We start from the raw sequence: 16412 nt of genomic DNA on the forward strand, positions 1-16412 counted from the left end.
GTCAGTTGTCAGAATTAATGCTCAAATTTCTAATTAGACCTAAGCTCGTTTTATATTGAAGAAACTGTCATTGTTTAATCAGCTTATATTGTCTAATCAGTTATCGATAGTCACATCGATAAATTCATTCATTTGCTTATACATTTATGTGCTCTTTTTTTTAGTTAAGCTAGAAACTTTTGAGCACTGTGCATTATATATACACTGACATCAGCTAACATGACGTAATTAGCTATCGATATTAATATCGATAAATGTATTTATAATACTATGAAATATATATATTCGTAGAGTCTCAAGACATAAGCACGCTGACACATATACGATTATATGTATCGATAGCAAGAGCCATAAGCGTGCAGAGCTATGCAAGACTAATCGATAACAGCTATTTTATCGCTAAAGCAACATGTCATACGCAAATATTTATAAGAACATAAATATTTGTTGATAAATTCTCGAGCTTAAAGCTGAGATTGCTTTAAGCTTCACAAATTCTTGTGTTGTCATCACGTGCCGACTGTGGAAGTTAAAACACTTTCAGCTCGGGCAAGAGCATACGAATTCTGTGTTGCCCCATGATGCACTCAGATCTATTCACTTGCACAGCATATGCCTGGCTATGAATACGGATGTATTCATGACTAAATGCAAATGCTACACACAACACTTTCCATGGCAACAACAGAAAACCACTTGGAGTTCCCTTTGTCTCTCCCAGTGACAATAAACTTGAATTATGGCCACAAGACATATGCATAAATGCACAAAAGTATCTCAAACACACTCACACACACACACTCACAAAAGTATCTGCACCTCTTTGCGTATATCTAGATGTGGCTGGATCTGCATTTGCATCTGCATTTATTGCTGCTTTTTTTGTACTCGGAACCCAAAGGCAAAGGGTAAATAGGGTAACTTGTTTCTGTGTTGTAACTGGCAGAAGGAGGCGTGGCAGAGGCCCATAGGCAGTACGCAGCATAACCGCATGCCCTTCCTTGTTATCGATAACAAGTCGATATTCAAAGTGGCCTTGTTTTAGGCAGTGTAGCCAAAAGCTTGAACAGCGAGCACTAAAAGCTTCGGCATCATAAAATTCTAGATAGCTGCTGACTTCAGGGTATTTACTAGTCGTGCACTGCCCACTAAAACACTTTTACTTGTTTTATTTTTCAACTCCTTCAATGCAGAGGCCGTGATCTCTGCATTAAGCTTACCGCATTGTTTCTACACTTTACGCTTAAGTGGACTTATGAGAGCTTACGAGGCTATGCGCACTTTACATCATTGTACATACCTGCAAGAGAAAGAGAGAGAGAAAGGATGAGAATAAGAAAGAGATTAAATTTGAGATTTGTTGCAGTTGATGCAGACTTCAAATTGCTTAATACAATATTATTTATAAGGCATAGACTGAGACTGAGACTGAGACTGTGACTGTGACTGTGACTGTGACTGTGACTGAGACTGGGACTGAGACTGAGACTGAGACTGAGACTGTGACTGTGACTGTGACTGAGACTGAGACTGAGACTGAGACTGAGACTGAGACTGAGACTGAGACTGAGACTGAGACTGAGACTGAGACTGAGACTGAGACTGACTGAGACTGAGACTGAGACTGAGACTGAGACTGAGACTGAGACTGAGACTGAGACTGAGACTGAGACTGAGACTGAGACTGAGACTGAGACTGAGACTGAGACTGAGACTGAGACTGAGACTGAGACTGAGACTGAGACTGAGACTGAGACTGAGACTGAGACTGAGACTGAGACTGAGACTGAGACTGAGACTGAGACTGAGACTGAGACTGAGACTGAGACTGAGACTGAGACTGAGACTGAGACTAAAAAGAGATAGAGAAAGAGGACAACAGTTAGAAAGAGAGCGAGAGAGAGAGAGGGGAAGAGAGAGCGTGTGTGTGTGCATAAGAGATAAAGCTGTAACTGGAAAAACAGCTTAATTTTATGTCTATGAGCGAGTGCAGCACAATTGTTATTGCTGTCATTATAAATAATGTGCGACAACCCTGGCGAAGAGATCAATGTAATTGTGCCAAGCACAATTATAGATGTTGCTGTTGCTGTTGCTGTAGCTGCGTTTAACCCCCGACTCAAGATGAAATTAGAGCGCAAACATTTCAATTTTTCGTAGAAAGAAGTCACGACTTTGATGTTGCTGCTGGTGCCGGTGGTGCTGGTGGTGGTGGTGGTGGTTGGCATTGCGCGGTCGCTTGGGTGCGTTAACCTTGGCAAAAACGAATGCAACACCTGAAACCATCAGCCTCAGCTCCTCTTTGTCCTCTTTGGGACTATGTCACATCTGTTGGCAAGCAGAGACTGATGTTGTTGCCGGGCTCAACAACTGCTGTTCGCATTCTCTAGCTGGTTGTGTGCCGTGTAATCCCTTTTAAATCGCATAACTTTGTCAAAAATAAGGCTTTGATTTTGCATAAATTTCAGCAGACATGGATATGGACTTAATGAACTTTCTCTCGACTGGCTCTCAACTAATGTGCAATGCATTGACCAACAAAGCCTTGGCCCAAGCCAACCCCATCGAACGTGCTGAAGGAGTTTGAGAAACGCTGACAGACGACAGGCTCGGCTCGTGCCATTGCCATGCTCTGCCCAATCGAAGGCCAATCGATAAACAATATAAAATATCTCAGACTCTGAATGCTGGGCTGTCCACCCCGTTGGCAGGCCGGCAGCCAACCCCTGGGAAATAACCAGAGCCAACATCAAGAGCAGCAACAAAAAAACTTCGTAATGAAAAGTGTTAAAAATGCAACCCACAAAAATTGCGAGCGAAAATGTGCTGAGCAGGCGGCGCCAGCGGCAACGGCGGACTGTTTTGATTTGTTGCGCTAGTTTGAGTTTTTTTCTTTTTCTATACCCTGTAAAAAGTGGAAAGAGCCGGAAGAGCAGCTTGTTGAGCCCACAATTCCTATACATATATATTTTTTAAGACCTAAGTGCTTAAACACAAAGTTGTGAACATATATCGATTTATCGATCAGACTCGATAGACCTTTTTCAGCACACTTTAAGACTAGAATACCTGAATTGAAAAAAGAAACTCTCGATTAATCATTAATTAAAGAAATAAGTTTCTATATACAATTATTAGCAGCATTTATTGTTGTTATGTCTATCGATAAATATCGTTAGGCATGTATTTGCAATATAATACTTCTGTATTAACTATTTCACTTGCTCATCTGCTTACACATATACTGCTGATCGAAAATATATCATTTTCCAAAATCGATTAATATCGATTTTCAAAAATTATTCAAGAATTGTTCAATATTAATTTCTAGCTAGAATTTTAAGCTATATCTGGCTCCAATTACAGGATATACACTAGTTCCTAACACAAGCTGATTTCTTCCCCTTCAGTCTCGCCTTTTTTTAACACTAAAGTCATAAAAATGAAGCAATAAAATGCTGCTGCGACACGTGGCAGTAGCTGTTAACGGGCTCCATTTTAATGCTAGCAAAACAAATCCCAACATGCATCACAATCAAATAAGAAATAAGTTAGAGGCGAGAGGCAAAAATTGAAAGTATTCCCTATCGAAGTATTTATCACAGAAATCTATAAGCTGAGCTACAAGTTAAGTTATCGATATTGATCGATAATAAGCAATTATCAAAATATTAAGAGCTTTTGCAGCTTACGGATAGACACTAGCTCAGCTCGTCAGTCTAATCATAATACTGTTCAGCAATATAAGGGCTTTACATACATTTCCAGAAAATCAAGTAACCCTGCGTAGCCGTTCCCAGGCACCAGACACAAGAAAGAAATGTCAGTGAAGCAGTTAACTCAATTGGCGCTTGAACGAGTTGCGAATTACAAGCGGAATTTCATTAAAGCGCAAATGCCTCCAGCTAAACTGTAACGGACTATCTGTCTCACTCTCTCTCTCTGACTGTCTTCCTCTGTCTTGCGGGCAAATTGAATTTGCTTGCGGCAAGAACTTTACCGTGCACTTCGGCACGTAGTCGTCGGGGCTCCGGTAAACCGTAAAGTGCCAGCGTCTGAAATGTTTATGCAAACCGTTTACGGCAAACGCATCGACGAGCCAGTGCCACGCCTCCTTTTGGAGGCAGACCATTTCTATGCTAAACGTTTTGTTTACCGTCTAGTTATAGGCTTGGCCAGTTAAAAGGGGCAAGCGGGGCATGCCACTCCAGCGCTGCACATGTAACTTGTAACGAGCTACTTCGTGTGGATGCAACAGCCTCAACGTCTGCCACAGCCACTGCCTCTAGGCAGCTCTGAAGGGTGCGGAACGTAGCTCAACTATGCACCAGGGAGTCATAATTTACAAAGACCGACAGACAGACGAGCGATGAAAGAGAGAGCGAGAGCATGGGGTATATAATTGCCCTACGGCAGTAATATACTTATATATAAATATATATATATATATATATATACATCTGTATAGGAACAGACGTGCACTTGACAGCCGGAAAAAAGTGTAGAAAATTTTAATAAATTGCGAATCCTTGAAATGCAAAAGGCGCTTCACACATTAACTCAGAGGCAAAGCCGTAGGGCTGCTGGCTGCAGATTGTCTATTGCAGAAGCTTCACTGTAGTTGAGCTGAGTTTGGACTATTTAAGCAGAAAATTATAAATCAAATCAAAGAAACTGCATCTCTCCTAAAAGAGTTTCTTTTCATAGAGAAGCTTCTGCTTTGCTGGCTAAGCTCTTGAAGTTAGAGCTGGGTCTTTGGCATGGCATGGAAATATTCATATGCATATTATTATGGAAGGACTAAGCTCTTGCTTCTTTATGCAGCTGTATGATACTCTATATGAGATATAGGAGCAAAAGGCAGTCTCTCCCTCCCTCTCTCTGCCTCTCTCGATCTAGCTTCCTCTGTTTATATCTCGCGCTGTCTTTCTGTCTCTGTCTCTTTTAAACTTCACTCTCTGTGTATCACTCTCTCTCTTCATCTCGCTATATTTCTCTCTAAGCATATCTGTCTTGAAATCTCTCTCTCTCTACCTCCCTGTATCTCTCTTAGCATCTCTCAGCATCACTCCGTACCTTCCTCTTTCTCTCTCTCTCTCTGTGTCTATATACATATATATATATGTATTTCTGGCTCTTTTTCTCTGTCTCTGTCTCTCTCTATCTCTCTTTCTGTCTCTGTCTCTCTCTATCTCTCTCTCAATACCTCTGTACATTTTTCTCTCTATCTCTCTACATGTGTCTCTCTACTTTTCTCTTTGTATCACTCTCTCTCTCTCTCAATCTCTCTCAGAATCTTTCTGCCTGGATATTTCTACGCATTTCTCTCTCTCTCTGTCTCTCTCTCTCTGTCTGTCTCTCTGTCTCATTCAGTTTTTCCATCTATTCCCTGTGATATTTAGCTACCTTCAGAACCTTGCGAACCGTTAATTAAGTGATCACTCAGGTATTCCATTGCAGCTTCGATTGGTAATCCATTTCCATGCTTCAGCTGCGAGCTGGAGAGGAAGTTGATTGAGTTAGCGTTCGCTTTGAGGTTTCCGCTATCAACGCGCATCAAGGTCAATGCTGAACGGAGCGCATCAGTGGAAGGGTGGGTGGGTAGATGCGCTCAAGCAGCAGGGTGGGACAAGCGTGGCTAGAGGCCAGAGGGTAGAGGCGAGGTTAAGAAACTGAAAGTCACCCCGATAGCTCAGAATCGGTCATTATGTGTACATGGCACGCATTTCCTGAGCTCGTTTCGACTATACATATGTCTCTATATGTATATATATATATATTTACCCCACCCAGTGCCATTCCAAAAGCCACTCCGTTTCCATGCCCAAATGACAGCAGCAACTAATAATTAAAACTACAAATGAATTCACACCCTGCCCAGCCAAATGCTCTGATCGTGAGTCCATTCAATGCTTCAATGAGTGTGGGAGTGCGTGCATGAATGCGTGTGTGTGCGTGTGTGCGTGTGTGCGTGTGTGAATGAGTTTTGAGGCCCATAAACATTTAGCATTTGTCTAGCCAAATAATTTAAAAGCGTAAATGCTTCATTGAGAGCTACGAAATGAAATTGAATGCACTTGAAACTCATTGAAATGATTCATAGACCAGTCAAGAGCGAATAAGCTGGGTGCAACCCGCTAACTAATGCACGTTCACAGCTCACTTTTCTATATGATGTAGGGGTTTTATCGATGCCAGAGCTACTCACTTTTCACAGCGTGAACGAGTATTCAAAGTAAGCCCTCAAAGCACTTCTCATAGTAAAACTCACTTGAAATGAAAACAAATTGATTATTTGAGTGTTTTTTTTTTTTTTTTGGCTCTATATTCTTCATAACTCTCCACTGAATACATGAGTTATTCATTTAAGCATTCAAACACTCATTCACCTCCGCCCAGTCAAATCAACTGTCAACGAAACTGATTGGCAGTTGGAAGCAAAGACAAGCAGAAAATTAGTAGTCGACAGTTGGGCAAAAGTTTCTGCACATGTGATTCTCTCGCATAAACGAACAGCAGCAGGTGTCAATCAGTCTGGCCACACTGCCAATTACACACATATATATATATATATATATATAGTACTCCAATGGCAGCACAGACATGAGCACGCCTTCACTTGCCTAGCCTCTAAAGGGCAGCAACTGACAGTTGCCAATCAGACATATTACATATGATGGCTATTACGTGCTCATTGCCTGGAGATTGATGGTGATTGATAGCGACAATGACCTAAGGACTGGTCACACTCTTAATAAGAGTTGTGTTTACAGAGTTCTATGACTGTTGATGCTTGAAACTGCTAAGTAAATAGTTGTCTCAATGAAGTGTGATTGACGATGATGATGATTGATATAAAAATAGAAAATGTAAAAATTTGATTGATGATTTTAAGCTAGCTTTGCATAAAGACTCATTCAAATGGGCTTTCACCAACGCACACATGTTGATTGCTGTTTGATTGACTGCCAATTGATTGATGTTAAAAGCTGATTTGATTGATCTACTTATAAATTTTGCTGGATATTGAAAATTGAATATAGATTTTGGTCTTGAAATGCACTGACACTGATTAATGATTGATTGAGCCAATATTGATTGATGCTGTTCTCAGAATTCATGAAGTTTACAGCGACACAGATTGATCAGCTTGTTGACTAGACGTGAAACTAGCAAGCTCATACCTAATGATTGACTAGCTTCATTGAATATACATATATAAGCCATATTAATATTTCAAGGCATTTTATCTAGCTCAAATTTAAATGTTGGGCTGGCCACTCTGACAATGAAAGTATTTTCTTAGATAAATCTGAATTGATAGCTGTCAAAAATCAACTTGAGCAATGCTGATCACAATGAAAATGTAAAGTTCATTGCAAAGTGCATTGCAAAGCTCATTGTAAGGTATATATTGTGATATATATTGTGAGCTTCTGCGTGCTATGTGTACTTCTTTGCAAACAGCAGCCAAATGTTCAGCCAGACAGCAGCCCAATGAGACGAGGGATGTGGGTGTACGATGAGGCAAGGAGCGGAAGGCGGACAGTGCTGGGCGAATAGGCAAATCAGAAATAATAAAGTCAAGGGGCAATATCCTGTAATCATAACATTCTCAGCGCGCACGGAGGCTGCATATCGCACCCGCAGTAGCCCAGCACATGGGCAACTGAACACCAACAACTGGCATACAAACAACAACAAACAGCAGGCTACAAACAACAATTGCAAATGCGCACTCAATAAATTTCAATTAAGCAAACAGCGAGCTGTGCATTTTCCCACTGCATGTTTTTTACATTGTTTATAGTTTTTCTTTTGTCTCGCCTGCCTTTTCTTCTCGCAATACCCAGCAGATTTACATCAAGCAGCTGGTTGAAAACTGGAAACCTAATTGATAGAGTTAAGCAACACAAAACTCAATAAGACCTTTCCGCTCGTTCTCAAATTTCAAAATATATTTCTCTTTCTTCTTATGATAATACAAAAGTATTTTTACAGAGTATTACCTAGTCGAGCACACATATTTCCTTCTGCATTATGCATGGCCCATTGCACATGGCTAGCGTTGCATTGCGGCTGTGGAAATCGATTTTTAATTCAACTCTTTTAATATGAGCAGTCCTCATTATAGAAATATTTATTGCCACTTTAATTATGATTGGAATTACTCAGAGTATTATCATTGCTATGAATATTATTATTATTATTGTTATAATTCTGATTTATTTATTTTATTATTATTAACTTCATAATTATGTTGTCATTGGTCATTGATCATTATTCATTGGTCATTGGTCATTGGTCATTAGTCATTAGTCATTAGTCATTAGTCATTAGTCATTAGTCATTAGTCATTAGTCATTAGTCATGAGTCATTAGTCATTAGTCATTAGTCATTAGTCATTAGTCATTAGTCATTAGTCATTAGTCATTAGTCATTAGTCATTAGTCATTAGTCATTAGTCATTAGTCATTAGTCATTAGTCATTAGTCATTAGTCATAGTCATTAGTCATTAGTCATTAGTCATTAGTCATTAGTCATTAGTCATTAGTCATTAGTCATTAGTCATTAGTCATTAGTCATTAGTCATTAGTCATTAGTCATTAGTCATTAGTCATTAGTCATTAGTCATTAGTCATTAGTCATTAGTCATTAGTCATTAGTCATTAGTCATTAGTCATTAGTCATTAGTCATTAGTCATTAGTCATTAGTCATTAGTCATTAGTCATTAGTCATTAGTCATTAGTCATTAGTCATTAGTCATTAGTCATTAGTCATTAGTCATTAGTCATTAGTCATTAGTCATTAGTCATTAGTCATTAGTCATTAGTCATTAGTCATTAGTCATTAGTCATTAGTCATTAGTCATTAGTCATTAGTCATTAGTCATTAGTCATTAGTCATTAGTCATTAGTCATTAGTCATTAGTCATTAGTCATTAGTCATTAGTCATTAGTCATTAGTCATTAGTCATTAGTCATTAGTCATTAGTCATTAGTCATTAGTCATTAGTCATTAGTCATTAGTCATTAGTCATTAGTCATTAGTCATTAGTCATTAGTCATTAGTCATTAGTCATTAGTCATTAGTCATTAGTCATTAGTCATTAGTCATTAGTCATTAGTCATTAGTCATTAGTCATTTCATTAGTCATTAGTCATTAGTCATTAGTCATTAGTCATTAGTCATTAGTCATTAGTCATTAGTCATTAGTCATTAGTCATTAGTCATTAGTCATTTGTCATTTGTCATTAGTCATTAGTCATTAGTCATTAATCATTGGTCATTGGTCATTGGCGTTTGGTCATCAGTCATTAATCATTGTCATTAAATCATCAAATCATTAAAATATATCTACTTAGTTTATTTTTGCCATGCGTTGAGCTAATAATCTGTCTAATAAGCCGATGAACTGATATTAAAAGTTGTATAAATTTATAATCTCTTTAATGTAAAGAGCACTTCCATACATACATATCAATTGATCAACTACGAAGTCAGTCTGACGAGCCAGAACCCGTTCAGCTGGTTCGTTTGAAGCAGCTAAAGACTCGCCTCGATGTTCCTCGAATTTGAACTATCGCTTCATACGCAAAGCATCTTTCACTTGAAACAATTGCCGTTTTTTATGTGTGCTTTTGTTTCAACTTTAAAGATTTCCTCTCAAATTGTCTGCTTCTTCCCATTGTTCCACTTTCATGAGATTTACTTTGTGACGAGCTCATTATGAATTTACGCAAATTTTGATTCATGATTTTTTTTTTTTTCAGTTTTCTCTTCTTTTATTTTGGGCATTACACAAAGTTTTTCTGAGTATAGCAACTGTAATTAGGGAGTAAAGAGCAAGCGTACACTTGAAGAAAAACTAGTTGAGTGCCAGAGGTATTCTGCATTGAAGTGCAACAAATTTATGGAGTGTAAGAACAAGATTATCTTTGAAAGCAAAGATGAAAGAAAAGATGAAGAAAACTGAAGATCTATAAGATCAAAGAAAACGAGAGTTTTAGCTGCATATATAATAATTGTGTGGATGCAGAAACCAAGAACACTTATCGATTTATCGACTTGAACTAAGCTTGAGATAGGTATGTATGCATGGATAGGGCGTTAGAATAAGTTATAGATGAACTCTGATTGTTATAAAGCTATAAGTTTATCAAGCAGATTTTGCTTCAAGTGTATTATTTTTATATCAACTTGTATAGTAATGAGTTTTAGCTTATATGATGTATGTACATGTGTGTGCGTGTGTGTGTGTGTGTGTGTTTTAGTGTACGTCTGTGTATCTAATGACTTTAATAACGTTCAAGTGGGTGCAAAAACTAGCGTCTCGAGGGGTGACGCGAAACCCAAAGCCCAACTGACGAACTGTTAGGGAAAGACCAAAGAGAAAGCTATGGCCAGTAACGGGAAGGAAGGTGGACTAGGTGGGGGAGTAAGCGCAGTGAAGTCGAGGGCGGTTCACCCTCGGCGCTTTAGCGCAGACCAAAAAAAAAAAGTCCGCACAGTTCATCATACAAATGCATGATTCATGCCACACTTACAACATACAACTAAATATTAAGCGACTTTTTACACACACATACATATGTAGAGAAATGAAACTACACCAAAAATCACCCTCACTTTGTGTGTGTGTGTGTGTGTGGAAGACAGCGTTTGCTGAGTAATTTGGGCATTACGAATTTTACGATGACCTCAAATACGACAATGGCTGCTTGAAATACCCTGTAGTTATACTTGATCAGCAGTAAATGTTGATTGATAGCCAAAAGTTCGTTTGCCAACTATTCGATAAATTCGTTCGCAATCGATAAATGTGCATATTTAAGCGCCTTTCTATTAAAGCCTAGTTGAAAGTTAATGCACCTAATTTGGATTCAATTTAATAAACAACTTAAGCTAAATGTATCGATAAACAATGCAACCTTATTTATCGATTATTGTTACTCTTACTCTTAAGCCCACAGCAAGCAGCGAAAATCTTTTATAATTGACTGCATAGACAAAGCTCACATTGACTTCAAGTCATTATTTGGCTATAAATCGATAAATATCGGCAAATATAAGAGCTGGATTCATGATATTTGATTGATGCTCTTTGCTTTCTTTTCATATTTACTTATTACAGGGTATCTCTTAGTTAGGCACAGTCTCACATTAACTTCAAGCCAATTTTTGGCTATAAATCGATAAATATCGTTAGTCAGCTAAGTATTTTTAAGCATATCTCGGCAAATATAAGAGCTGGATTCATGATATTTGATTGATGCTCTTTGCTTTCTTTTAATATTTACTTATTACAGGGTATCTCTTAGTTAGGCGCAGTCTCACATTAACTTCAAGCCATTATTTGGCTATAAATCGATAAATATCGTTAGTCTTGGCAAATATAAGACCTGGATTCATGATATTTGCATACTGGCTTATTACAGGGTATCTCTCAGTTAGGCACAGTCAGCACAGAGCTCACTTAGCGATTTCTTTTCTACTTTTGCTAGTGTCTGTCGTGCAATTGATTTGTATCCAAAATACTTCCGCAATGGTTGCGCAGAGCTGTTTATCTGCCTGTCAACACTTGAAAGCGAGTCGGTATATATACATATATAGATATATATATACCATGTATACCATGTCATATATAGATGCACGATTCATGCATGAGCCCAAATCAAGTGGCGTTTTCCATTTCCGATGTCTACTTTAAAGTCGTCTCGCTGCCTGTTTCATATTTTTCTCCTCCGTTTTCCTACGCTTCTCTCTCTCCCATTCTCTCTCTCTCTCTCTCTCTCTTTTTCTTTGCATCTTTTCGCATTTTGATGGCACATTTCCGGCAGAAGCTCTTGTTGATTTTGTCGCTCTATTTTTGGCTTATGATGCACGCATCGACTGCATTCGTAGCTCCCCATTTGGCTGGATACGTGAACTTGTTCCCGTTGCCCATTGCCATCGCCAGATGCCAGATCCCAGATTGCCACATGCCAGACGCCAGAAGTAGCCAGCAGATGCCAGTTACCAGATACCAGATTCCAGCTGCTACTTGTCGAGTCAGTCTAGTTCGTGCATCGAGATTTTCATTGGATTTTATTAGCTTTCTTCTCAGTTCTCCAGTTCTCACTGGTTCTGTAGGTCAGAACTTGGCTGGTTCCCTTCAGAAGAGAACTAGTTCCACACTCACGTTCCAATTAGCTGTTTTACATCAAAATAACTTCTTTTATTACATCTGACTCTCTAGAGAGACTCTCTCTCTCTGGCTCTTTCTCTCTGTCTCCAGAGAAACTCTTTCTATCTCTCTTTACATCTTTCTCTCTCTCATTCTCCCTCTCTCTCAGTGTCTCGCTCTCTTTTTCATTTTCTCCCACTTTGCTACCTCTCCACTACTCTCACCCTTCTCTATCTCTCTTCCAATACTATCTCACATCAGGTAAAATTCTGATTTATTTTGCCTCTATCGATATTTATCGAACTAGATTTTAATCATGCGTAACGCATTCGCCGGGTGTCAATTGCCATTTCGAGGCAGTTAGTCAGCCGTTAAGTCAGTCATTGAGTCAGTCAGACAGTCAGTCTGTGTGTCTCTCTGACGAGGACTGCATTGAGTTCGCTGCCAGCTTCTCCCACTACACATTCTGTGTGTGCACAACAAATTGTAATCAGCCGCATTTTGCAGCTTCAAGTGGTCTACTCTGTTCTTTGCATCTGCGTCTGTTTCAGTTGTTGTTGTTGACTCTTTCTTTAGGCCAGCTTGACACGTGCCATTGTGCTTAATATGGGCATGTTTGAGTGTGAGAGGGAGGGAGAGAGCGACTGTCTTTGTCGCTCTTATCTGCGGCGACACGCATCTGCGTCCCTTCTCCTTTGTCTTTGGCAGCCGTGCATTTAATTGCCGTGCAGCTGCCCGTGCCACGCCCCCAAATTAGCCCAACGTTCCCCGCCAAACTCGCAGCCGAAAAGCCAAAACCAATTGCAGCCGAAATCCATAGCCAACGCCAAGCCAAAGCCAAAAATCCACAGCGAATCGTATTTGTATCTCATTTTGTTTCTAATTTCTGTCCTCGTCTGTTTAATTGTTTTTATTTAATTTTCTATTTTGTTTTTCTTTCTTCTTCTTTTTTTTTGTTTTTGCTACAAATTAGGCCGCACTTTGCGCTTAATTTACCGCGCATCCGTTTCAGCTCATATATCCGCAGTCCTTGCCATATTTGTATCTATATCTATATATGTATTTGTATCTTTAGCTGTATCTGTATCTGTATCTGTATATTTATCTGTATCTGCATCTGGTTTTGTATCTATATCTGCATTGAGCCAGTTTTATCTTTAAAATTCTTTCGAACAGTTCTTATTGGTATTGGATTTCTGTTTATTATTTCACACTAAAAACTTAAAGATTAAAGATCCGTTTTTTATATAGAAGGTTTTATAGCTTAACGCTTTTGATCTACCAAAACACAAAGTCTTCCGTTTTTCTCCCCTTTTCTTTCAGTGTAAGCCTAGAACAAGTTTTTTTTTTACATTTGAAGACTTATCGAATAATACCTTAAGCAACGCCTACACCAGCAAAAGACAGCAACAAACTTTTTGGGTCAGTTCGCTGAACCAGACGCGAGTGCAATGCTTTGCAGATTATAAACCTTATATATAAATATATATATATATTTTTTTTTTATGGGTATATTTCAGTTGGGGTCTGTTCAAAGCGGCAGACGTGACTTTTGGGCCATGACGTTCGAGCACAATGCAAAGCAATTTCAATTCGTGGTATGTGACTAAATGATAAATTTTTGCGTTCATTTATCGAATAGACAAACAACAACGAACATAACAATAATAACAGTTTACTGTGATGGATCAGCGGAAGTAACTAAAAAAAACCAAATAAAACGAACGCTAGTCGGGATTGCCCGACTAGAAGCTACTCTGAACTGATGCTATATGAATATAGAACACAAATCTCGAATTTCAGAAGAGTAATATTCAATTTGAGGGAGGTTGGTGAATGGGAAAAGGTATCAAAAATCTTAATATAATATTTAGCGTCTTTAGCTCTAATGGTCTTTAAGTTACATTAAAAAAACGTAGTCTAAATATCGATATTTTTCAATAATAAACAAATAAGATAAGGTATCAAAACAAAGTGATCAACTTTCACTGTGTATTGTATATAAGAATCCATATATACGAGACAGAGAAACTGACGAATATGTCTAATTCGGCTTATGTCATCATTCTGATCAGGACACTGCCACGCCTCCTTCTGGCTGTCACATTAATTTGCTCTGCTTAGACATTTTCCATGGATGCTGGCTGTAATAAACAAAAGCCTTTCAAATCGATCTCTAGTAAAGTGAGCCGCAAAGAACCAATGCGAACTAGTTCCCAATTCCGATTACACAAGCGTGACTAAACGGAATCTAAGCACTAAACATGCTCGACCAGAGTTGTTTTTCTTTATTAGAACTACGTGACGTTCAATTGCTAACTCCAGCAACAAAAAAATATAAATAACAAAAAAGTCATTATTTTGCTTAGCTATTTATTTTATGACTTCTACTCACAAGTTCTTAATGGCGGCACATGCCATTGCGCAGCTAATACATCTTGCCAAATGCTTATTATCATTTAAATGGAAGCTCTCCAAATAAATCGCAATTGTAATAAATAATATGTTAAATATCTATAAATAAATTACCTAACAATCGCTATTTGTTAACTATAACTGAAACTAAAACTAACTACACGTAAAATATTCAACTTTTACTCATTCAATCTTTAATATTCAATCTGCATTCATAAAATGATTATGTTATTAAGACTTCCATTGTTATGCAATCGACATCACGATCTAGCTATAAATCGAACGTATCTTTATTCACATGTATTTGTATTCGTATCTGTATTTGTATCCGTGTATTGGTTCGCATCTCGGGGAATGCATATTCATTGGTTGGTTGCGACTGTTTGCATCTCATTCGCACCAATTGGCTGGCTCAGTGCTCAAGGTCTCTAGCGAAAAAGAGTATAACAGAGAAGAAAACAATACCAAAATTACCTCTCCCCTCTGCTATCCACACCTCCCTTCACACTAAGCAACACCCGCTATACGCTGCGCTCGGCTAGAAGACAAGTTTTGCAAGTAGCATAAAAAAACAAACAAATACGAACATAAAACGCAATGCGAAGGGAAAAAAATCCAAAATTGAATTGAATTAACATGGGAAATGCGCGCTCCACTAACAACAATGATAAAGGCAGCGACAACAACAACAAGAGACCAGCATGAGAACGCAGCAAGTGCAGCTGTGATTTTTCGCGTCTCTTATGTGCGTGTTGTTCTTCTTGTTGCCAGACCCATGTTGCTAGTGCATAATGTTGCTGAGCAGTAAGTTAACCCCTCAATGCGCAGTTTTTTAATTACTGGGTCGACAAATTTATTTATGAATACGCGTTGCAAATAATTTGATATATATATAGAATAAACAATGCTTAGACAATTGTATTTGAGCTCTGTAATAATATGATATAAACATATTATATTATTTTGAATACAAAATACATTTTCATTCCATTTACAGCATATTGCCCACTTTCTTTACGGGGTTAAGCGCTTATCTACTTATACACATATATAAATTGCATCAAAAGAAAAAACTCTTGCGCCTCAAAAATCCATGCATATAAGCCTGCATGTATACATTGCATCTAAACATAAAGGAACCGTTCTGCTTACCTGCACGCAAAATGCTGCCAAAAATGCGAAGCTCCAAAGCCAACAATGCTGCCGAGCTGTTGTTGATCTTGTCGTAATTGTTGTTGTTCCAATTGGCTGTTTCTGTTGCTGCTGCCTTTTGAGTCGAATTCTTGTTGTTGCTTTGCTTAGCGTGTCCAACATTTTGTGGCCGTCTTGTAGCTGTTGTTGCTTGTTGCTTACTATTGCTATCTGAACGCTGTTGTTTCAGTTGTTTTTATTATTATTTTTTTTCTCCGTTTTGCTTTTTGACTTTATCAATGCACTTTGGCTAATTTCTTTTAATTTTCGACATTTTCGTAACGGGAGTAGTTTTTGTTTTAAGCAAATGCATTGTTTGTTTTTGTTTTCTTTTCTTTTCCTTTTTTGTTTTGTTTGTTTTGCAACTTCAACTGAATTATTTTTGTATAAACTTTCCTCGCGTCATTCTACGAGAGAGTAAATATTAGAGATGGTGAGAAAGAGAGAGAGAGAGAGAGAGAGTTATGCATTTACAACGCATACAAAATATATATGCGAGCGCGAGAGCGCCAACTAGACAAGCAAACACGTGTGTGTGTGAGCGTGTGAGTAAGGTATTTGTGTATGCGTGTGTGTGTGTTAGCTTGTATATGAGCAGCTTTCAAGCCGAGCTCAGCGCAGCTTTTGCTGTTGATCA

General features: G+C 38.4%; 1 protein-coding gene across 3 annotated transcripts in view; it reads right to left on the reverse strand.

The window, feature by feature from the left end:
- Positions 1–16092, reverse strand: part of LOC111605158 (tyrosine-protein phosphatase 10D) — a 59563-nt gene extending 43471 nt beyond the window's left edge. For all 3 annotated transcript variants that reach the window (XM_030223538.1, XM_030223537.1, XM_030223536.1), the window contains exon 1: positions 15737–16092. In XM_030223538.1, the coding sequence (XP_030079398.1) occupies positions 15737–15898 (162 nt within the window). In that variant the 5' untranslated portion in view covers positions 15899–16092. The remainder of the gene's footprint in view (positions 1–15736) is intronic.
- Positions 16093–16412: the final 320 nt, after the last annotated feature.

The sequence above is a fragment of the Drosophila hydei genome, unplaced genomic scaffold (assembly GCF_003285905.1).
Source record: "Drosophila hydei strain 15085-1641.00,03,60 unplaced genomic scaffold, DhydRS2 tig00000237-arrow-arrow-pilon, whole genome shotgun sequence".
Taxonomy (NCBI): Eukaryota; Metazoa; Arthropoda; class Insecta; order Diptera; family Drosophilidae; genus Drosophila; species Drosophila hydei.